We start from the raw sequence: 24,396 nt of genomic DNA, 5'->3' as shown, positions 1-24,396 counted from the left end.
AAGTAAGGTAATTGTTACATAAATAAACCTTCTAATACAGTGATGCTATATCAGTTTCAATAAGGAGAATAGTCTGTGTTTCTTGGATGAGGTGGCAAACCTTCAGTCTTGTCATAAACAAATATGAGTCATATTTTGCTCAGTATTTTTTTCGCTCAGTTGTCAGTTTTATAGCCACTGAAATGATTAAAATGTCCGTATAGACTCTTTTTCGTTTCAAGGGGAGGGTCTATGCCGGATGGCGTGCTTTTATTTTGAAGGTTTGGCAGCTATTTATGTGGTGACTGGAATTGACCGAAGGAACGGCAGCCTGTGGCGCACTTGGCGGCACACTGAGACAGCGCACCAGGACTCCGTGGATGGACAAATCCAGTAGTGGACTTCCTTCACTGACAAGATTAAGACCGGATTTCTATCGTTCAGCTTTTCTTCGCATTTAACAAAGGCTCACTACAACCGTCGCATTTGAAAAGGATTTCTCACCCTGGGAGTGCGAGGCAAAGGGACTTTGGAGGTATGTGTGTACCTGCGTAATATTGTAGCCTACGTGGTGAGGACCAAATTGATAGTCTGGGAGTGAGGTCATTTGTGAAAAGTGAAAACGCTGACTTTCTGGCAGATTTTCATCTCTGAGGACTGAAACTTTATTTTAAGATTAAAATGTAAAATTGGTTTTGATTTGCATTTAGAGTTAAATACTTAGGTGTGTGGCTGTTGTAGGGTTTTAAGGGCTATTAATGGTCATGCCAACGAGCGCACTCACAGAGAGAAAAGTGCCATTTGCGTGGTCTTGGAGGCAGATTTTAATCTCTTGAGATTTCATTTTTGGACATAAAGGTGTGATTGTTTTACTGTCTCTCCCTGTCTCTCTCTCTCTGTGGGTGTTCCTGCATGTGCTCGTGTGTGCAGCTGTGCCTTGAGCGGTCCGGCATTACTTTCGGTTTCGTTAGGTGCGGAGGGTATTTAATGCTAAGAGCTGCTTTTTTTTTTCTTTCTCTTCTGTTCTTAGTCTTTTTTTTTTTTTTTAAAGAAAATCTTACATGCAAGTGTGACAGTATGGGCGTATTGACAGTTTTGCATGCCTGAGTTATACAATCAGTGGCGACATCTCAAAACCTTGCAGCAGTTGCCACAGCCTAGATTGTGAAGGATAGAGGAGCCTTATCGATCTCAGAGGGGAGCTTGGGCCCTCAAAGCACAAGTAGCCTGCAGCTAAACTGCACAAACATCTGCGTCAGATACATTTCAACACTGCAACAAACAGGAGAGGTGTGTGAGTAAAAGGTGACTTATCTTTTGTGCCACGCACTGACTATTTTTCCAGCGGTTGGTTGAAGTCATTTGTTGATATTTGAAGCAACGGATGGGCTCAATGTCACAATCCTCTAAATGCTGGTGACATATTTTACCAACAGTGAAGTCACTGAGGTGTGATGTGAGACTGAGGAATGCAGCAATGGATATAACAAAAGTTTTATCATCAGGCTGCGAAAGATAAGGATGAGGAGGAAGGTGAGAGAGGATTAGAAAAAGACACTCAAACTATGTATAAGTCCCGCATAATAATAATGCCTTTCTCTGGTGTCAAATAGACACGCTAAAGTATACTGAGAAAATTTTAGTGATTTTACAAATTAGAAGCTGTGTGTTTAGCCACAGAAAAAGATATTGGATAGAGGCTTACCAAACTTGGCCTGAAATGTTTCTAATTTTCTGATATATATTTTTTTCCTGTCAACGAAAGCAAAGCAGCAATGGGAGGCAGGTGGGACTTAAATCTGAGTCACTACATTGGAGCTGTAAGGCAAAAACGGCACTTGCTCAACCGGTGTGTCAAACTGGCATCTGGCACCAGCCCTGTTATTTATATACTGAATTTAATATAATATATCAGACATGCACATTTGCTATTGCAGCAGGAGTTCTTGAAAAACCTTGTCTTTCATTGGAACAGCTAATGAGAAGATTGGTCTTCATTGATGATGGCTGTTTGCAGTTTGTGCTCATTTTCTGAGTATTTCTGAGGTTTTAATAACAGCATAGGTGCTGGTGCCGCTTTGTGAGTGGTCTGAAATGAAGTTCACCTCTGTCCAAGTGCAGTATGAAGCAGATGTGTGTACAAAGTACTGTAAGAAATCGAAAGTGTATTTTTTGTAAATGTGTGAGTGTGTGTAAACTTTAGCTTGAGTTTGGTTGACATTGTGTTAGGTTGTATAAGAAACTGAATGTTTCTGAAAATTATTACTTTAAAGCACACCAAAGGGCAAACAAAAATTATGTAGCACACTCGTCTGTTTGAAGAAAATTGAAAAAAAATCTTCATTATTGTCACAGAAAGCCTTATAATGAGCATTTGGACCTAGAATGATGGCTGTAATTTGGTTTTTGCAAGAGAGTATCTGGTATAGTGTGAGCTTTTATCTGCTTTGAAACAAACTCCACTTATCATATAATTTCCCTCCATCATTTTATCAGAACAAACGGGTTTAGAGCTCTTGTTGAGACACTGTGTTCTCTGGAAATCTCTCTCAAAATGGATGTATGATGTTTAAGGGCCATTTCTGCTTGCCTGATGGCAAATTGATGGTGTTAGCCAGGTTTTCCTGCCACTTGATACATTTTGGCTGAGGCCCGTTGAGCACATGAGCAGGCTTTGCTTTGACAGTTTAATTAATTAATTTCTTTTTTTGAACTCATAGATTTTGCCTGTGTGTTTGTAAATTAGTTTATGCAAAGGACTCAAATAGAAATGTAAAAACACAGTCATAACTTTATATATATATACACAACTTTGACAAACATTTGAGAATCACCATGTTAAGCAATATCTACCCAGACATTAGATTTGGTTCCATTTTCAACAACTTGACTAAGTACCACAAACACAGAGCAGCTGGTCGTGTGGGTTAGTCATCCTTGCCGCACAGGAGTTTTGGAATCTCTACAAGAAGCTTAACTTTCACATTGTGAGATGATCGGGGGTGACGCAGCACAAAAACACTACTTTCTGACTTCATTATGTTGGATTCTTTTAAAGCTCCTAAACCCAGTGCAAGCATTTGGTTAAATAGCCATGCTAGGAAAGCTTTACAACTGGCAGTAAAAGTCACTTGGTGAGGTCCAGGACTTTGGTCTAGACTAAAATATCTCAATATCTTTTGAATGGATGGCCATGAGATGCTATGAAACAACTTCCCAGTTATGTTGGTCAGATCTTTCATTTGCCCTGGAACACACCCCAGTATTTAATATATAGCTTTGAACAAAGCAAATGTTTTGGGCACTCTTGGTTATTTTTAAAGTTCAACCTGTCATTGCTCTAAAAAAGCTTTCCCTGCAGAGACACTTGTTTTTTATGATTCTTCTTGGAAGTAAGATACTGGACTGAGGTTGGGACCTCTGACTGAACTGCTTTGATTGGCTTGTCTGGGATCATTGTCTTGTGGGAAAACAGATCTACTCAGTGTCAGTTTTCTTGTAGGTTCAGAGCTCTTGTGTGCAGTGTTACAGTGTGATTAATTGGCTGATTATAGAGATTTCTTTTTAACATTTTCACCTCGTCGCTCCTTAAAACCAATTGTTGCTACTGCTGTTTGCACTGTCTCTTTATCATAAACTTGTTTAGCTAGTTGGATATTATGTGCAGCCTTTGCTAGGCTAAGTAAATATAAGATATTAGGTCATGTGTATGTGTACTGTTTGTTTAGAGCAGCAGCTAATTTTCTTGTTGCACTAGATGTCAGGTGTCACCAAGCTAAGCCAAGAAGCAGCTGTTGAACTTGCTTTCTGGTTATACGAGGTGTGTGTGAAGTAAAAAGGGAAATCAGGAAATAAAATGTGACATTGTGGAATAAAAGAGTAACATTATGAATGAAACATAAAGATAACTGAAGCTACATGTAGGAACCAAAGCCGTTCGTTCAAACCTTTTTATGACTACAGATAAACATGTGAAAACATTTAGTAATTTTGGTTTTAAATCTTAATGTCTAATGCTCGACTGCTTTTTGTTTCCTGTTTCAGATTGTTTCAGCAGCCATTTAAAGGATCTGGATGATCAACAGTACAATGAGGACCTAAAGCTGGGAGTGCGTCCCACTGAAGGCACAAGAGTTTCAGACCACAGTGTTACTGCAGTGTGTGTGTGGCCCGTCCAGTCTGTGTATTTTTACATACTCACTGTGTTGAGTTCAAAGCCCTGTGGAGTGAGGAGAGGACTTAAACCAAAGAGTATGGTTCAGCTGTCCACTGCAGTCTGCCTGTTGGGAGGTAAGAGGCATGTGCAAGTGTGTGTGTGAATCTTGTTTTTGTGTGTTGTTCCTGTTCAAAGTTTGCAGACGGCTAGAGGGGCTTTCTGTGCAGATATGCGATGACGGTATGAGACACAGTGAAACTAGAAGGGAAAATGACCATGGCCTCATTGTTTTTGTACTTTGCTACTTTTGTGTGTTTTCTTTCACTCCCTCTAGGTCTGACTCAGTTATTTTCATAGACGACGATTGGTCAGATTTTTGTGGGATGATGACTTCTTTTGGTCTAATAATATTAGTAAGAGTAGGTTTCTCAGAATTACTAAGATGAAGAATTGGGCATTTTTCCTAGCAGAGTGAATCCCTGCAGACACCTACAGGTAGAAGGAAGGATGCCTTTCTTCATTATAGGCCTTCATACTGTGTTAAAGCACGATGTTGTGTGCGTGCGTTGTCTGACGTGTGGGAACTTGATTAAGGTTTGTTTGTTGGCATGTCTTGCAAAAGAACCACGAAACTTAGAACAGTGTGTTTCTGTAACATATCGTTCGGTGAGTGCAGGAAGTAGTGGCACACTAGCAAGGCAGTGACCAGTTCTACATTTGAAATACAAGTTTGCATTTAATCGCCGATGTCCTCATAGATTTGCATTTATGACATGATGTCACAGGATTTGGCCGGGGGATTGTAAGGTTGCTCTCTGCCCAGTGGCCAAACAGTCTGATATGCTTTCGTGGCACATTTCCAGACTTTCGTGCCCAGACGTCATGATGCATGAGATAATGTTTAGATTGGGATGCCTGAGGAATTTGTATTAGAATATTTTTCTATTTCCTGATGCAAATATTTTTGATTGACTGTAAAATACACTCGGTATACATGTAAAGCATCATTTGCTAGCTGTAAAGGTGAGCTGATGCATGCAGTGTAAACTAGGGCTGCCACGATTAGTCGACTAGTCACGATTACGTCGACTATCAAAATCGTTGACGACTGATTTAATAGTCAACGCGTCGTTTGAAGCTTTGTAAGATCACAAAAGACGCAGTAAGTAGTAGGATTTAAGAGTGTAATAACGGACTGAAACAGAAGATGGCAGCACTGCATGTACAAGGATGCCAGCTGCCGTTAAACCCCGAAGAAGAAGAAGAAGCTGTGTCCCAGAATTCATAGAGCAGCCCAGCTCAGTTTCCAACAATGGTGGCAGCTAGGTAGTTTTAATATTACTCTTATTATTATTTCTGGGTCACAAAATAAACGTTTAACATATTTTCAGGCGAGAATGTAGCTGTGTAAACCTCAAATATCGGCTCAGTTTATCAAGACACCACATATTTTCAAAAGCTCGATAGCTAGCCGGGGGCAAGGCTCACTAGAGCCCGTGAGAACAGCGGAGTCCCAGCAAATCGTTTTCAAACCCACCGCCGTCTTTCGCTACTCAGGTTAAACATGTAATATAAGTCACTTAGATAACTTAAAAATGTTATTGTTTGGCTTTTTTTAGTATTTTATTTGTTCCTGAGTAAATCGGTTTGGCTGAGATTAAAGTTATAGTTTTTACACAGCTGAATAAACATCAAGCAGACAGCTGATTATCAGAAGTGTGAAATGCTTGAGAATATACTCCGGTGTCCCGTTATATTTTAGATAGCAAGGAGTTTATTAAACTTCACCGAAACAATCTGCAAATTTAATTAAAATTTAATAAACTATCATCTTGTCTTTATTTTTAGTTAGCACAGACCTTAAACACTTAAAGCTTTAAGCTAATGATAGTTATATCAGAGCAGATGCATGCTGGTGCAATAAGCTGTACGCTGTACGTCCAGTGGATGCATGATCTGATTAGTCGACTAATCGCAAAAATAATCGGTGACTAGTCGACTATCAAACTAATCGTTTGTGGCAGCCCTAGTGTAAACCTAAATAAAGTTGCAAATAGCCATTGTTGATTATTGTGTGTCTTGCATAAGGTTAGAATGCTATTAAAACCTACTTACCTTTTCATGAATGCCTGTCTGTTTTTTCCCATGTTATGGGTTAAAAAACTGCAACATCAATTTTAAATACTATTTGTCAGTTTCTTTTTGTGAACAGTAACAGAAGGTCTTCAGGGTCTCAGCCCTTATGTCAAACCTGTCTATCTGTGATTAATGCTAGTGTCAAATACCCACTGCATTCCTTGTAATCAAAGCCCAATCCTGGTTGCATCATGGGTGGGCCACATGCCTGTAGTCATTAACTCATCAATACTCTTTTTCTACCAGAAATGCTTATGAAAATAACCTATTGGTTGTCCTGATTTTGAAAAGATTGGCTGTATTGTATCAGGTTAATAAGACCTGTAAATAGTCAGATATTCAATTTGTTTTTGTTTGTCTGAGAATGAATACTCCTGAGACAGCCGAGGAGATTAAATGACCCCAGGCTAACCTGACACCTGACCTGACATGTAGACACTCATATGTATGTATACTTGTCAAGAACTTACAGAGGAAGTGTGAGAATCGTGAAACTTTTCTAAGATTTACTTTGCAGATTGTCCTTGAAATCTTTTGTAAAGTGAACATGTGGGTTTGCTGCAAACCAAAAAAAGCATTGCTTCTCTGGAAAATAGAGCATTGCCTGAGAATATACGTGTCAGAACCACAATTGTTACCACTTTGGTCATTTGGTAATCAACAAAAGTAAACTGCATACTTTGAGAAGGTGTGCAGAAAACATTAAAATATGCCCAAAGTCAAAATTTTATAAAAGACCCAGTAGATATGTTTCAATTGCATGAAAATTAATGCAGAAAAATGGAAACATATACGGAGGAATTTTCAAATTTAAAGTACCATGCAAGTAGGATTACTAGTTTTTATCAGCGTTTAAAAAGAAGAGCAGTCATAAATCATTAAATATAAATATGTATTTATGTGTCCATATCTAGATACAAATACATAACAGAATATCCTTCCTGGCACACACACTCAAAAAAAACAACAGCAAAGAAAAAAGATGGGTGAATTCATCCAGTTTTCGATTATGCTGCATCAGCATATTTAAGGAATACACTGACTAGCTAAATGCATGTCAAGCTCTTCTTTTAGAATATCATTCTTTTCAGTTTCCTTGCGCCCCGGGGCCCATGTACACCACCTGCAGGCATTTTACAACCACAAGTGATATATGTTCAGCTTTCATCTATCTTGCCAACCTTGTAATAGATATGTAATCCTTATAATAAATGGGTTTTAGACGCATTACAGCAACTAGAAAAAAAATGCAGACAAATTCTTACTCAATCTCAGGTGATGGATTTACTACAATTTATCACCAAAGCAGTCAGACATCTGTTGCCTATTGGCTTTGTATGTCCCTGTAGTAATATCAGAACACGGTGTTGTGTGCAGGGAACCTTTACATATTTCCTGATCACAGTAAAATACTTCAGGTACCTTATTGTAATGTAATTTTATTTAGAAAAACTGAATAAATTATTCAAATAGCTGTCACTAAGTTTCAGGTTTGCTATGATTTTGTACTTGGTCAAAATGAAAAGACATTGATGTCTGGCTGGATGCTGAATGTACTTTTTAAACCTACTTGTTTAGCTGCTGTTAAAAAATGTTAGTTCAAAATTTAAGTAGTAACACTTGAAGCTTCGTAAAAGCAGTTAAATGGAGGAGTTGCAATAGAGAGAAATGGGAAACTGTCAGCACTTCATTATTAAAGCATAAACATCATCAAATGTTTGGCAACGGCTAAAAGGAAAAGATTCTTAAAGGCTAAGCTGCTTAATACATCACGTATTTTAATTAACCTACTATTAGAAATTGTAAGAATTGATAGCTAGTTAAACCAGTTTTATGTATTTTTACAGTGCCAGCAAATACAGTCTGTGCTTCAACCTCTTCTAGTGCAAACACCTGAATATTGCAAGAGGGACAGATGACATCTGGTAAAATCTGTGTGGTTTCTCAGTGTTTTGTTGTAGAAAATGAAAACATGGTTGTATATAGACTGTGTGCAACCGTAGCCATGCTCTGAATGTTTGCTTACTGACATCCTAGTTAATTATTGTTAATTTAAATTCCTTTAGTGGCAGGAACACTTATGTTCTTCCTAGACTGTAACTGAAGACTTGCTGCCACAGCACACATCAGAGGGTTGTGTGTTACATTTTTCAACCACAACTTTGCTGAGATAAACAGTGCACACACCTTTGCGATTGCTTGACTAAATCCCATAATGCTTCCAAATAGTGACAGAAACATTTTCCTTTGTTTACAAATTCTTTAAAACCAACCAACAAACAAAAAAGACTGTGGGCAGTTTATAATCAAAACCATAAGAGATGGAGCCCTAGTGTCATGCATTGCGATATCTGTCCCCATTACAGAATTGTGTTATCAGGTTAAGAGGAGGAGGAGTGTTTGTACTTTTGACTGAAAATGAAAGTCATACCTTTAGATTTTTAAAATCCCCTGGCTTATTTTAACCCCCCAGGTTACCAGTAGGTACCTGGTACCTGCTGGTAACCTGGCCCAGAATCCCTGACCTAGAATCTTCTTACTGTGAGGCAGCCTGCACTGTCAATAATTAAAATGCATGTTTATAGGGTTTTGGAAGAAACCTGGGGTCACCGAGCCCTTGAATGTGGGGATTTTGGTGCAGAGAGCTGGTTCATTAAAAGAACTCTGAAAAAAAATTATTGTTTTATAAAAACATGTCTCCACTATCTTGACAACGTGGAAAAAAGCCAGTTTTGATTGAATGGACCAGACTCTGACTGTTAGGGTTAGCTGTTAACCTTGTAGTGTGCAATCTAATTGCATACCCTTATTAAGGAGCATTCACATTTTAAACTTGGAAAGACCTAAAGAAAATACTCAAGGGTTCCTTGGCCATGACTGTGGGAAGCTTGAAGGTGATTGTAGCCTAACAGTTCTCATGCTCAGGAATGCTTTATACTTGGTAATATACAAGGCACTCTGTCAGAGGAGGCGGGACTTTTTGGTTTATGTATGTAAATGTCCAGTCATAGATATAATGTGTTTTAAATTTGTGTTTTGGCTCATCCAAGCAGAATGCATGGGAGGATAAGAGTTTAAAAACAAGCATAGCATACCATAGCTTAGCTTAACTTAGCATAGCATGGCATAGCTTAGCAAAGCATTGTTTATTTTTCCACTTAGAGGCAAAGTCCCTGAGATTTATTAAAACTCTTTTTTGAAGGATTGCAAAGTTACACTTCGGTAGGTTAGGCAATGCAGATATTTTTTTCACATGATATGAAGATATGAGAATTTTAAAACATTTCATTAATAAAAAAAAACCTCATGAGTACATCATAGTAACACTTAAATGAATATAAAACTTTGGTGAACATTTTGTTATTAAAACAGATCAAACTAAGCCACAATTGTCACATAGAAGAATAGAGTAAGAGACTGAGTAAAGTTGGGATTATACATATCCGCAGACTTGGACAGGACACCTTTAAACACTGACAAGAAGTCATTCCTGTTAAGCTGGGTCAGAACTGTGTCTCTGTGTGGAGATTGGAGGTCTGATTGAGGCTTACGAGACGGGGAAATACCAAGATGCCCAGGAAAGTTGACGGAAGAGAAGATGGGTTGTTTTTCTGATTAAATATGGACTATAGACTTTACATTCTTCGTTTGACTTTTACATGCACAAGTACACAAATGGAGTGCCAAAAAGTCAAGTAGTGAGGGTAGAAATGCTGCAGAGCTTGATCTGTCAGGTACGCAGGCTTCTTGCAGAGCTGTTGATGATTGAGTGTCAGGAACAGTGAAAGCTGGGGGCCATGAGGAATGAGGAAGTAGGAAAAAACACATACATGCCTTAGTAATGGGGTAGAAGGATACACGCAATATCACAAAGACAACTGTTGCTTGCTCTTTAACTCAAAGACCCTGTAGGTGTGACCCACACATAAACAGAGAGCACCTTTCTCGGAAATGAATAGATAACAATAACCAACAAAACCAACAATATTGTCAGTCTATAATTATATAGTCCAAAAAAGGTGAAGCTGAAGCTTCAACCTGTAATGGCTCAAACAACTTCCATTAGAAAATGAAAGCAAAAACATCACAGATGAAAAAAGAAAAGTATTTATACGTCATCCGACAATACAGACTTACACTTTTTATATTTAAATATTAATCTGGAGCACATTTGTTTTCAGTACTTCACTTTAGCAGTCTTGGTAATAATTGATTTTGCTTTGTTCATTACATTTGATTAGGCAATTTGTAATCTACCAACTCCTATAACTAAAGAGATTTGTTGTTTGTCTATAACTAGTTCTTTATCTTAAATGCTGACTCATTAAAGTTCTTATAATAAACTACTGTATCGCTTAAAGTAGGAAGTTCCTGGGTTCAGCTCAGGCCTTTTGCTTTTCAAACCTCTCATTGTGTGTTCACAGATGTTTCTTCCTGCAATTCGAAGACATGCAAACTCACAAACTCTAACCTGCCTTTGAACATCAGTGTGAATGTTTGTCTTTGTGTTTTATCGCTGTGATGTCTAGGGGCATGGTCCAGCTTATTTCCTCTTCCTTCAGAATTTCTTTGATGGGGTCCAGCTGTGCAGCAACTGAATAGGATAAGTGGGAGTAGAATTAATGATTGAGAAATGACATTTGGGAACACACTGTGTATAGACATAGACATTTGCCTTCTTGGTGCTTTTCCAAAATCGTGGTACTTTTCCAAAATCAGGGAAATCAGGTGATATGAGCTTTCCTATTGGAACTAACACTGGCAGCCACAGTATCCCAGTTTCGGTTCTTATCTTATCTACACTGTAGCTTACTCATTTTAGGGGCAGCTGAACCCATGTAAGGCTTAATTTTGTCGATGAACTGGGAGACTTGTGTCCATTGTGTTCTAAAGTGGTGACTTCACTAATTGGCCCAACTTAGAATGGCATCAACGTGAAAAGCAATGGCGTAAGTGATGACAGTTTTAGTCTGATAACCTGTCTCAGTTTGGATTTTTCCATTGCTACACTTCATTTTAGTGCATGGATTTCAGTGGGATAGGATAATGTCATCTCTCAAGCTGGTAACTGCAAACTTATTGGTAAATAAATTCTGATTTCAGCAAAATCAAATTAAAAGGCCCCAAATAGAGCATAGAACTGCCTTAAGGGGCCGTTTTGAGGCACTGGGGTTCAGTCTAATTTATTGGTAATTTAAAGGTGGGCTAACAATGGTGGGTTTGAATTTCATCACCTAGAAATGCAGCACTCATTTATGTATTCTTGCGCATTAAAATCATAGTTTGTGCTGTTTTTTCCCAGTTGGTGTGGCTTTGAAACTAAATTAGTATTTAAAGAATTAAAAATGGCCTTATTGTAAATAGCTATTATCATAAGTCTTGTTAAGGCTTTTACATTGAATCCACTGCCTGCTGTCACCTATGCTTGCAGTCACATATCATTTATTACACTATCATTAAGAGACTCTGAACAGTTCCATAAAAATGGTCTGTGTTTGACTCGAATGTACTTATACATTCGAGTAGAAACTGATAATTGGTAGAAGTGGAGCATAAACTTTGTTAAATTTACAGTAATTTACTGTAACAGAACAAACAAGAAGGGATCGACTTTAAGTTGTCTTAAAAAATGATAATAGCCCACATTTAAAACTTAACTTTATAACTTCTTTTTTAGACCATAAGTACATAAGCATAAGCATTAGTTTTGCATACAAACCTGATGTTCTGTGACGGATGACACATGTGGAGAATATTGTGGTCCAGGGAGCAAAGCAATAAAGTGTCTCTAAACAGCAAAAGGTACTTCAGGCATTAGTCTGGTAATGCTTTAATAGTGTTTGCAGTGAATGGAATTCATTTAGGGGACCACTCACATTACACAACCTGCTGGGTTTCTACTTTGTCTGCTACTGTAAGGCAAACCTGTTTTGCTGTGTATTCATTTTGCATTCAGAACCAACAGAGTGAAACTTAATCTTAAAATCAGCTGGATACTACACTAGCCAAAAATGAAACAGTAGAAATTAATCCAATGAGTTTCACACACACAGGCAGAGTCGCAAACATTCCCTCGTGAATAGCACCAACATGTGTTGACACGTAGGTTCAGATACAGGAGCACAATTTATGAACCATGTACACCCTCTTCTAAATAATTTAAAAGGAAAGCACAAGGACAATGATGACGTACTCAACAACTGTCTGAATAGAGCTCAAAGGATGCAGGTGTGATTATTTAAGCCAAAGGAATTCTGTAGTATGTGGCTTTTACATGCCTCATTTCTTTTCCTGAGCTTTGTACCTTGAAAGAATTTGAGACTGAGAGAAGATTCTGGAACTGGCACATGTTCAAACACATACAGTGGAGTCAAGTATCCATATGGTTCTTTTCATAGAAGATGTCAGATTTTGAGAACTTCATTTTAATCTCTGACGGTAGAGAAAGTCACCTTTTTTTCCCCTTGCAGAATAACCCGAGTAGAGGTTCACACAAAACGTGCTAAGACAAACTAGATCAATCATTTCCTCAGAGACCTTGGGACCTTTCCTTTATTGTCACCAGAAGGTGTAAGTTTTCATTTACCCGGGGGGCTTTTTTAACAGCTATCAGATGGATAAAAAATAAAAAAAAGATTTGTCCTGAAGCTGTACAAGAGAACAAGCTGGAAGATCACATGGAAAGAATAACCTTACTCACTAGAATAAGTTTAAGTCTAGTAAAACCAAGATTTAAGGAGTTCCTTCAAGTGCTGTTTTTTCAAATAGTTTTACAGTAAAGTTGCACATTTGCCTTTCTGTGAAACCTTTTAGGACTGGACTATCCCCTAAGCTATAGAAAATCATTGAAGGGTTACATGTTTAAAACAACAATGCATCATCCCCACAAAGCAAGTACCTTGACTGTAATGTCTCACTTAAATCCTCCATTATATGTCTGTATTCATCCTATTACAGTAACCTGTTACTTTGTAACTTGTTAAACCAACACTGTCCTTTTGTACAGATTTAACAAGAGGTATGCTAAATTGTAATTGTCTTTACCCTGTGACCAAGAACATACTGTACAGACTTAAAACAGGCTGCCTCTTTGCAGTGGGGCCACGCTCACCATGTTATTAAGACTAATCATCTTGTCTGTTCCTTGCTGTTGGCTGCCCTGTGAACTTTCTTAAGTTGTGGCTAAAATGTGACCCTGTGCTGAGAGTTAAGTTGTTTGACTTTTCTCATGAAAGTGGCTTTCTAAACAGCTGACCCAACCGTTCATGCTGAGGCTATAAATGAAGATGGATGTATAAAAGCAGCTGCGTTCATTAAAGGCTTCGAATATATGAAGTGACTGTAGACTCTTATGACAGTGTCGCCATTCAGGTATGCTGCATATATTCATCAGTGTATCAGATCATGTGATTTTAGAGTCATAAAGTATTACTCAACCAAGAGACATGACAGGGTACACTTTGCTCCACAACTAATCGGAGCTTACCGTCTTTTACAGCTGTCATGTTGGTATTATGACATCCAAACATCTAATGTCTTAGAAGTCCTACTAGTTTAAAAGAATTAAGGCCAAAGTTGATTTTAATTCATGTAAAAAAAAAAGACAAACATGTATGTTATTTCTTTATGAATAATAAAACATATATTTATTGTTCTTCTTCTTTGCAAACAGCATATTCATTACATAAGACAAAGTAATAAGTTACGAGCACTATTAGCATCACTGTGTGATTAACACGTGTTTAGAGATATCCATGACAACACATTGCAGTGACCCCCAAAGAGCCACTGCACTAAAAATGTTTAGCACAATTAATTTACAGACAGCAGCGTACACATATATGTAATGTAGACGTAATTTTTGTCATGCTTTTTGACATCATCCACTACACATAAGACATATAACATATAAGTACCTGAGTTTCATAAAAGTAATTTAAAAAATATGTGTAGATGTTGATATTCCTGGTACCCTATGTAGTTTATTTTTAATTAAACTAGGAGCAGTTAAGCTACAGAAATACATATGCCATGGTCATTGTAGTAAGATGGTAATTACTATACGCTACACAGTATTAGGTAGTTTTTATTATTATTATTATTATTATTATTGTTGTTGTTGTTGTTGTTGTCAGGACATGGACAAAAACAATAATCTCACAAATGAAAGGATACCTTATACGAAGTTTTGCTACCAGCTAATTCCCATCTGCTCAGACCCTTTGTCAGGCATACACAGCACACACAGTTGTCATTGATGAGGATCCCTAACTCCAACCATAACCAAAACTCTAGAACATATGGCGTTTTGTTTATGTTATTTTCCCAAGTCAGAAAACAAAGAATGAAATAACTAGACTCATCCCATCAGTATATAAACAATATAATAAATCTGGGTGATAAAAGGTAGGAAAAAATGTAGACCTCGTTAATGCTGACGTCAGTTATTTATTTTAATCCATTCTTTTGCATGATATGAAAAGAAATGGGCTTAAATGAAAAGGGTGGCTGGCCTTGACGCTATTTCCGTTTTGCAAATTGGTTTAATGGTGCATGTGTATCAGTGTTAACTTTTTTAAAAACAAACATCTGAGTACTAGTTTAGGTCCTGGAAAGGTAACATTTTGGTGTTGTCTAAGATATCACAGTGGTGATAGCATTGTGGTTTCCAGTCCAAAACCACATGAGCTTATGAAGTAAGTTCTTTGTTTTAACTTGAGACCAGCAGGCGACACATATGTTGACAGAAGGAAGCATCACATGTATGAAAACACATGCTTGACACAGAGTGAGTTTCTAATAATTCTGAAAATAGCTACATGTATACAGCATCTCAGTGTGTTACTCATCTTCTTGATGTGCTCTCTAAGGTATTTAACTTCCTCCGTTAAAATTTAAATGTTAACTGATCATGTAAAAGAGTCACACTGGGAGCAGGGAAACATACGCACATGCACAAAAATGTTGCACATGCAAACTGCATCTGAAGAATTTCAGCAGAGCCCTGTGAAAGGGCGTTGTAAAGAAATTAACTGTACAGTTAATCTCGTGCTGTGTGACTCTTGTTTCCATAGGCCTGTTTTTGATAGCTCCCGTTCTGATGGCCCCAACGCACTCCAGTATGTGCACACCACTGAGGACGATCAACGACAGCCTCAGCCACAGACGACGGTACATGGTGAGACACTGATGACATGACTGCAGGCATGTGGTGTGGGGTCAGTGGTGCAGGGTTTAGAGGAAAATGGAATTATTCCGACTTCTTCCTAATTTGGGACAAGCTCCAAAAACGTGTTCTTACAGTTCCCATAATGAAACTTGATATCACTGGCATCTTAATACATGTGGGCTCAGAACTTGTATGTGCATGACAAAAATGCTGCAACGTAAATTAGCAAGGTTTTTTAAACAAAACATAGGTAAACAGATTATTTATCGAGTGACTGACCCACATGGGAACGTAATCATAATTAGAGCATTTATATCTTCCCTGTGTGGGCAAAAACATCGAAAATCGAAATTTCTTTCCATGTGTCAGGTCAAATAGTAAATTTCTACAAAACATAAAAGAAGTAAGTTGGGTTGCAAAATCTATGTGGTAATTTTTGTTTTGCTTTTTCTTTCCTTTACAGAAACACAACTTCCCCATCGAGTACACCATCAAGGTTCATAATAGGGAAATCTTTAGACTGTCAAATATCAGCCGAATGGTAAAGTCATAAGACAACCTCTGTTTTCTATATAAATATTTTGAGAAGGTCTTGCTAATAAAGTCTGAGTGTGAATGGTGATGTGATGAGTTTGTCTTTTTCCTCTTTTTCCTTCATCAGAAGTTAAGAACAGAGGGGTTGAATGACCTGGTTCTCCAGAGGCTGTGGTTTCAAGTGTATCAAGGTGTTTTAAAAAAGGTAAGAACAGAGCTGTTACTAGTGGAACCTGTTTGTGTTGCTGGTTGCTCTGAAATGTGGATGTGTCGTATATCATTTGTTTGTCTAAGAAGAGCTGATGAGAGACTGCTGGGGCCATCGGCCCATTAAGCTAATTAGACATTTAATTGGATGTAGACAAATGCATGACGCACCAGTTAGTCTCAATTTACAGTAATGCTGCAGGGATATAAAACCTTTTGCTTTGGAATTATTTATACCCTTGTTTCTTTTGTAAAACGTATTCATACCCATAATCTTTTCGGTAACTTGTTCTTGTACATGTCAGAGGAGGGGCGAGAGGGGCCTTAAGATAATTTAGCTATCCTAAGTTAACTTTATGGCTGAGCAGGCGGGCTGATGGAAAAATAAACACAAAAGGAAAACAGATTTTTCTACCCTAAGGTAACTCATAGCACCAAATCATAGCAGTCATGTGGTGACTAGAGACCAAAGAATTCCAATGTAATTTTGATTTGTGGCTTTGGCAGGCAAAATAAGAATTGGCTGCTGAAAATGGGTGGGTACCAGGTTGAGCTGATTCTAACTTTGCTGGAAAGCGGTTAAAGAAACTACCAATGCGAGCAAAGGTTCACATGACTGACATGTGAAGGGGATGCAGAGCCTGGAAAACCTGGTGCCATCCTGTTTAGCTACACAGCAGTGTGGCTTGAGATGTGGACACAGCTTAAAGTCCAGTTTACATGTGAATGTTTGCTTGGTGTTTAAAACATACTGTCAGGACAAGCCAAAGGAGGCAACTTCAAGCACTTAGTGGTGAACAGAAAATATCAGTAAAAAATCTCCACACTAAGTATAAAAGGCTTCATGTCATGCCAAAGAAATGTCAACGAAATAAATAAAATCTGTAAATTTCACGCCATTTTATTCATATTTCAGGACCACAGACAGCTCATAGTCTTCTTTTTCAGCATGCTGTTCAGTGAACTGGCACATCAATTGCCGCTTACGCTGAACACAGAAAAACAAGTTACTACACACAGACTGGGCCGTAGAACTTTTTAATTAAGCAAATTCAGCAACCACTAGATGTACAATGCAAACAAGCATCAATTTTGTTTTTGTGGGGCATGTTCAGTATGCACATGTGGTCCGGGACAGATTTTTGGCTGATCCTCGATTAGATGGGCAGATAATGAAGTTTACATCATGCCGACCCATGGGGACACATGGAAGCACAAATGAGCTTTAACTTTGCAAGCTAGCTCAGACAGTCCATCTGAGACCTTGACTTCTTATCACATTCACATGACAAACTCCTTGCACAACATCAGTCCAACACACCCTGTCATTTAAGCCAGAATTTTTGGTTCAGTCACTTGCTGCATGCCTGTACATGCCGCTCAGGTTACCACCCTTGCAACCACCCTTAACATACTCCTTCAGGCTGCTTTGTTACCCACAGGACATTCATACAATTAGGAAATGTTTGGGAAAATTTGGAAAGATTTTGTGCTTGAGTAACATGAACTAAACCTGCGGGAAAACGCTGTCCACCTCTTGCCTATTGTGCTATAAAACTGAAAGTTCAATACCACCTGTTCCTGTTGAGTGCCTCGATGCTTTTACGTTTGGAGGGGGACCAGTTTCTACAAGCACTGTCAGAGTGGTAGTGGCTTTGACTGGTGGATCTGTTTTTGTTTTAGTTAGCACTTTCAATTTTATTTTATTTTATATGTAAATGTATGTACTAGTGATTAGTCCTACCTCACCAGCCTTGCTACCTCAGTACTACTGTGTGTTTAAAGGTTTGCCCAGAGCCTTGGAGATTCTAATCTATGAATATAGCACGTCTTTGGACTGCTAGTTCATTTTGTGAATTTCTTATAAATAACACTGATAGTGTTCCAGTAATAATAGTTCATAATAAATGGTTACATTTTCCCTTAACACTGTGTAGCATTTAATTATTTTATATTAAACACTTTATGCACTAACATTTCCTTGCTGAACAAATCAACACCTTTAATGCTGTATAAACTAAAGTCAAGTTGAATTTTTAGATCCTCTGGGTTTTGCCAACCAGACATCCTTCACGTCCTTACACAGCCGAGTTGGAAAGACGCTTCAAGGATGCTCAGGCAGTCTTTATGCAGTCACATCCTGCTGAGGTAAGTTTCTATACAGCATGCGCACCAGAACTGCAGTTGATGTTAGGTATTAATGTTGCTTTGATTGTATTTGTTAATATTTAGAACCTGGGTCTTTTCTATGTTGTAGTGTTTAGTCAAAAGTAAACATTCCAGACCTGTTTATTCAGTTTAGACAGCTTACTAAACATCTGACAATTTAGATTAATTTCTATAGCTGTCCTGCTTGTAAGTTTAGTTTAGTTAACATCCCCATTAGCCGCAGCAGAGCAGCAGATATTCTTCCTATTTCCGAGTTTCAGCAGACAGTAGGTGAAGAAATCTGACCAAGTCTGTGAACATAATTACATCCTGTTCTTCTTTTTGTCCAGCATTTTCTCTTGTCCTCTTGACTGAGTAAAATGGAACATTTGGTACAGAAAGGCGACCTGTCATATTTTCCAGTATCATATTTTTGGACCTTACATAACCCCCAAACCAACCACATTTCATTATATTTGGTAGGAAAATGGAAAATAGGTGCACCAACGTATTGAAACATGAGTAAATATACATCAAAATACAGTATATAAGACAAAAACTGGGTTTATATAATTCTAATGAGCTCCAAAGAATTGTTTGGTATGACCACCTTTATTTAAAGCTTATTCATTCAAAGCCTTCTTTGGATTTTGGCTGCCTGTTGTTCTGTTTTCTGGCTTCAATAACATTAAATCCTGAGAGACCAATCCATGGCTAAAAGAGTTTCAGAGTGTGTTTTTCTGTCCAGGTATGCTCTGGCAGTGTGTTGGGGATTATTTTTTGATGCTGAAAAATCAAACCTCTACCAATCAGATGATTTCAAGATGATATTCCATCAAAAAGTCAAAAAATCAAAATTAAAATTGGATCAAAATCTCAAAACCAATTTTAACAAGATCTCCATCACCACTGGCTGAAATCCAACCATGGCAGAGCATCCAATGCACTTTACAGATGACCGTAGACACTCACTGTTGTACCTCTCTGCTGATCTCCTCTGTATGCATTGGTGACGATTTGAACCAATAATGTCACATTTGGATTCATTACTCCAAAAGATTTGGGCTGATTCCAGTCCTTGTGCAATTTGGCATACCTCAGCCTTTTATCGCTGTTTCCCTTCCTTAAAGTGGTTATGTTAGCTATCTAGTGACAGAAACCAAGGAAACTAAACCTAAACAACAGTCTAAAGGGGTCACTTTGCACTTCCTTGGTTGTAACAATGAGTTTTATATTAAAAAAATATAAGGAAGAAAATAATAACAAGGATATATTTTCACTCTCTATCTTTAAAGCAGTCAGTGGTTCTTCATTGTTTGCCTGCTCCAGTAAAATGGGAAAATCCACCTGTTAGGTTGTAGAGAACTGTGTGGAGGAGAGCCTGTTTGAGTCAGGTGCACTGGTGGTTCACTCGACCAACAAGTTGAAGTCTGACATTACCCTCTCTGTGTTTTATTTTTTTCCTTCTCATGTTCGGTGTACGGACAAAGTGGTGAAATCAGCCTGCATGCTGACAAGATGCGATCAGCGCTGTTTTATGTGATCTTAAGCTGTTATTTAACCTCCAGTTTTATCAGGATTAAGTCTTTCTTTTCACAAATTCCCAACCAGCTTAAAACATCACAGGTTACTCTATTACAAACATTTTCTGAAGCATGATCAGAAATCTTAACATCTCTCTGGAGGTCAGAAAGGAAGAAAATCTCCACGTTACAGTTGGGCTTTCCCCCCCCTCACTTCTATTGGAGGTAGTAAAAAGTATCGACTAAGGTGAAATAATGTGTTTAGTCATAACAATTTCCACACCAGTATGCCAAAAGAATTATTATAACAAAAAAAAATAAGGTTTCCAAAAGCTATATCATGTCTTCTTAGGGGGCTAATGAGTTTTTGGTCTGTCACACACATCAGCCAATCAAATGAATCCCATCCAATCCAACTTTATTTATATAGCACTTTAAAAACAACAAAGTTGACCAAAGTGCTTTCCAATAATAAAACAGAGATAGCAGTTAAAAACCATATATTAAGCAGACAGAGAAATAAATATAAATAACAATAAAATAAATACAAGATAAATACAAAATAAAAAGAAGATAAAAATAAATCTGTATACATATTAAATACATGAGTAAAATAGACAATAAGATTTACAATGAATAAAATTGACAAAATAAAAAGATTAAGAGTGACCAACAGCTGACTAAAACTGACTACAGGCTGACTCTGGTCCTACTCCTAAAAGCCTTTGAAAAAAAGTGTATTTTTAAAAGATTTAAACATTTCAAGTGTTGGGGCCAGCCTAATATGGAGGGGCAGTTTATTCCATAATTTGGGGGCCACAACAGCGAAAGCCTGGTCCCCCCGGTGTTTCAGTCTTGACATGGGGACAGCAAGGAGTGACTGGTCAGTTGATCTGAGAGACCTTTGTGGAGTGTATCGGTGAAGAAGGTCTGACAGGTAAGAAGGCGCCAGGTCATTTAAAACTGTAAAAGCAAACAATGCAATTTTAAAATGAATTCTAAAATGGACAGACAACCAATGTAAGGAGGCAAGAACAGGGGCTCACATTTGTGTGTCCCTGTCAACAGGCGAGCAGCAGCATTCTGGACCATTTGCAAATGTGATAGTGAAGCCTGATCAATACCAATATAAAGTCCATTACAATAATCAAGGCGAGTGGTCACAAATGCATGTAAAACTCTCTCCAAGTCACAAAAAGAAATAAAAGGTTTTACTTTAGAGAGCTGCCTCAGCTGAAAAAAGCTATTTCTCACCACTGTATTTACCTGAAAATGAGAGAAAGGTGGCATTAAAAAAACATAAAATATCTCACAGACATGCTGATAGATGTTAGGATTCCTCATCATGCTGCAGTAAGAAAGTTAACTATGTTTGTGACGTAACCTGCCACATACATGTTATAAACTGATAAACCCCGATAAAACTGGGGGTTGAATTACGCCTTTATATGACATAAAATAGAGCTGATGGCACGTTGTCAGGATGCATCTCGTCTGCTCTTCTCTGACCTGTTTGGTCTGTCCACCTGTCCTTTCAGTTTGTCTGCTGTAGACAGCTCTTTAGGCATGTCACTTCTTCTTTTGTCCACCGCTTGTCAAGTCTACTTCATATCCCAGGCCTTTCAGTTAATAGATCTTTGGGAATCATCTTGTCGGTGCAAAAATGCTGTTTTATGCCAGTCAGAGTGTGCTAGCTTTGGGTCTGGACTGAAAATGACTGAACAAGCCGACTTTGAAAGTCTAGTCCTGATCGTTGCTGGATAATGGCTTTGCCATTATAGCTGACCACTATAATGATTGAATGAACTTTCTCCTGTAAGGGTTAGGGTTAGGGCAGAAAGTCACTTTTACTACTGTGGGTATATTTCCCTTTAATTTTTTCACAATTACTAGTTAACCCAATAGTTTATATTTTCCATTAATTACCTTCCTGTTATATCCAAGCATTGTAAAATTTGAAGATCCAATTTTAACATTTACCAATCCAAAAGCTTTAAAATTGAAAAACTGCTAAATAAGTGAAGTTGGTGTTAAACAGAATACAAAAAGTTAAAATTCAGGATACTCCATAAATACATAACTGGCAGACCAAGTGAATCTATTTTCCACAAGTCGGTGTAAAAGGACAGGTCCCGAGTTTCCTTTTAAAGGAATCCACACAGTTGGTTAATTTTAGGTTTGCGCTCAAAGCAAAGCATAGGTTAGATACCAGAGCCTCAAAACTCTAATCACCCTGAGCCCTTGGGTGGCTGCAAGGCTGGTCTGTACAGGTATGAAGTGTGTGAAATGAAACTTTTGGAGACTAAAGGTCAACCTGGACAGCTGGCTGTAATATGAATTAAAAGCATCTGCTGGCTTTCTCTGAATGGAAATGCAGGGATAATGTGGAAAAGATGCGATTTATGGTGATCAATCTTACTTTTTTTGGTTTATCAAGTAAGCTTTTGTACTATTTTATCAAGTCACATAAGTGTATACAGACCTTATAGCTGCCAGTGTCACATTCTAAGATAGAAGAGATTTTATTCTAATAACACCTTATTGATCCCTATTTTTTGATTCAGGCTAACTGACTCACTATGTGTTTGTGTTTTTTGTGTGTTTAGGTCTTCCAAGAGGACCTTCCAGAGAAAATCCAGGACATTTGGGATAGTTTAACAGAAAAGCCTGAAAACATGCCAGAGTCTAGTTGGCGATTTGCTACTCCAAAGTCTCTCTTGGACAACTTGTGCCGCACCATGTACTGCCTCTTCAGTGAATGCTTTTCCAACGCAGACGTTCAGGAAGACTGTAAGTATAAGACAGGAAATGACACTGTAGGCTGTAATTTGTTTAAGAACCATCCCATGTCAGCTTTTAAATGGGTTCATTTCGTTAAGATGATGTCGGGTATAAACTCCCCAAACAGCTCATTACATAATGTCAGTCTTGATGTTAAAGAGGCATCAGCATTTGTTTTTCAGATTTTGGATTAGCTAAGATTCTGCAGATGTTTCCTGTCAGACAGGACTAAATATTTTATGAAACTCAGGGATGATAGAGTGGAAGTACATTTTTCAGTAACGTAGACTTTCCAGCAAGGAAGCAAGTGTCAAATTAGATGCCTTATAAGAAGGCTGTGGTTGGGAATCATGACAGTATACACACATTATTTTTTGGGTTCTAGCACTGCTGTGTTATGTAAGTGTCCTGCCTGGAACACCTAGCCAAACTTTTGATGCTCTGAGTTGTCCTGCAGCCTTTGCCAAACCATCTGGATGAACTGTGTCTCAAGATTTTGATAAAGTGAAATGATTGAGCACACACATGCACAGAAAAACACCGTTTGCATTTAACTTTTGTTTAAGACTCGCATCAGCAACAACGTTAAAACCACCTGACAAAACAGCACGAGAGGCAGAGTTTTTCACTGGATGACACAACTCCAAAGGGGATTTGTTTCAAAAAGGTCTCGGATCTGTTCTGGCATGATCTTTCACTTGCCTGAAAGAGAAGTTATATTGTTATACTGATTATGTGGCAATAAAACATGATGAGGAAAGCTAATGTGTAAACGCCTAAATTAGTTTCTCTTCTCATTTGTTTTTCAGACTGTGAAGTTTCTCATTGGCGGAAAGGCAGGAAGAAAGACATGCAGCCCGAAAGCTGAGAAGAAGCAAGCGGAGTCAAGTTGTCCCTAGTGATTAGGGATTAGTATTATTTCCCTTGAGCTATAGGGAGATGGGTAAAAGGACAATACACACTGAAATGAGAGTTCAGACCTGATTTGTGAACATCAATAAGTCTTTTCCAAATCTGCTATATAGAGCTAAGATTATCCAGAGTTTGTCCTCATAACTCTGTGTGTCAAAGCAGATGGAAATTAAAGACATAATATCTCTCAAACCTTTGTGAACCTAAAGGCTTTCTGTTAAATGACATCAAATGAATTTTTGAGTAAAAATGCCAGCTCATTGTCTCTTGGCATCCTCTCAGATTAAGATTATAGCGTTTTTGGATCAGATTTGCTCATGTTCACAAATAGCGACTGAACTGATGTGTGGTCAATATTTTATCTAAGGTGGATTCTTTCTAAACAAAGGGTTAATGCTCACCTGCAGCTTCGCCAAACCACTGCTCAAAAAGTTGTGATGCGTTCCTGCGAGTCTGTGTGGTTCACGTCAGAGGCCGAGGACAGATTGGGAAACTTCAGCTGACTTTGTACATTTGCTAGAATTCTCCTCTTTTGAACATCAGTGTGCTAAAGCAGGAGCAGTGTATATGAACTCCAAGCGTAAATGCAAACTGATAACTACTGGTCTTATTCTACAGTTGTTGACTGTACATTTTTATACAGCTGCCCAGACTGCTTAGCCAAGGCTGTTGAAAAATGTGTGCTCATTTTGGCTCCATTTTATGTATTTTTTTCCTATATGTTTATTATGCAAAGAATGAGATTGGAAAATGCATTCATCTCCCTCCATCCAACCTATGCATTTTATACTTGCTGTAGATCTCTTATGATTTTTTTTCACGAGGCAACTATTAAATAATTTGAGGACTTA

The 24,396-nt window shown here is 38.1% G+C and overlaps 1 protein-coding gene across 1 annotated transcript; it reads left to right on the top strand.

Annotated features, from left to right (window-relative positions):
• Window positions 1–299: 299 nt before the first annotated feature.
• Window positions 300–24,396, top strand: il34 (interleukin 34). The gene is made up of 8 exons (XM_026172984.2): window positions 300–514; window positions 4,024–4,269; window positions 15,346–15,449; window positions 15,904–15,981; window positions 16,102–16,179; window positions 18,222–18,329; window positions 22,459–22,642; window positions 23,443–24,396. The coding sequence occupies exons 2-8, from the start codon at window positions 4,233–4,235 to the stop codon at window positions 23,499–23,501; spliced, it is 648 nt and encodes a 215-aa protein (XP_026028769.1). The 5' UTR covers window positions 300–514; window positions 4,024–4,232; the 3' UTR covers window positions 23,502–24,396.

The sequence above is a fragment of the Astatotilapia calliptera genome, chromosome 7, assembly GCF_964374335.1.
Source record: "Astatotilapia calliptera chromosome 7, fAstCal68.1, whole genome shotgun sequence".
NCBI lineage: Eukaryota > Metazoa > Chordata > Actinopteri > Cichliformes > Cichlidae > Astatotilapia > Astatotilapia calliptera.
This window is presented reverse-complemented; position numbering and strand designations above follow the sequence as displayed.

Coding starts and splice junctions, on each gene's coding strand:
- il34 (XM_026172984.2), top strand. CDS start 4,233: ATGGTTCAGCTGTCCACTGCAGTCTGCCTGTTGGGAG. Junction 15,982..16,101: donor TGTCAAATATCAGCCGAATG/GTAAAGTCATAA, acceptor TTCCTTCATCAG/AAGTTAAGAACAGAGGGGTT. Junction 16,180..18,221: donor ATCAAGGTGTTTTAAAAAAG/GTAAGAACAGAG, acceptor TTGAATTTTTAG/ATCCTCTGGGTTTTGCCAAC.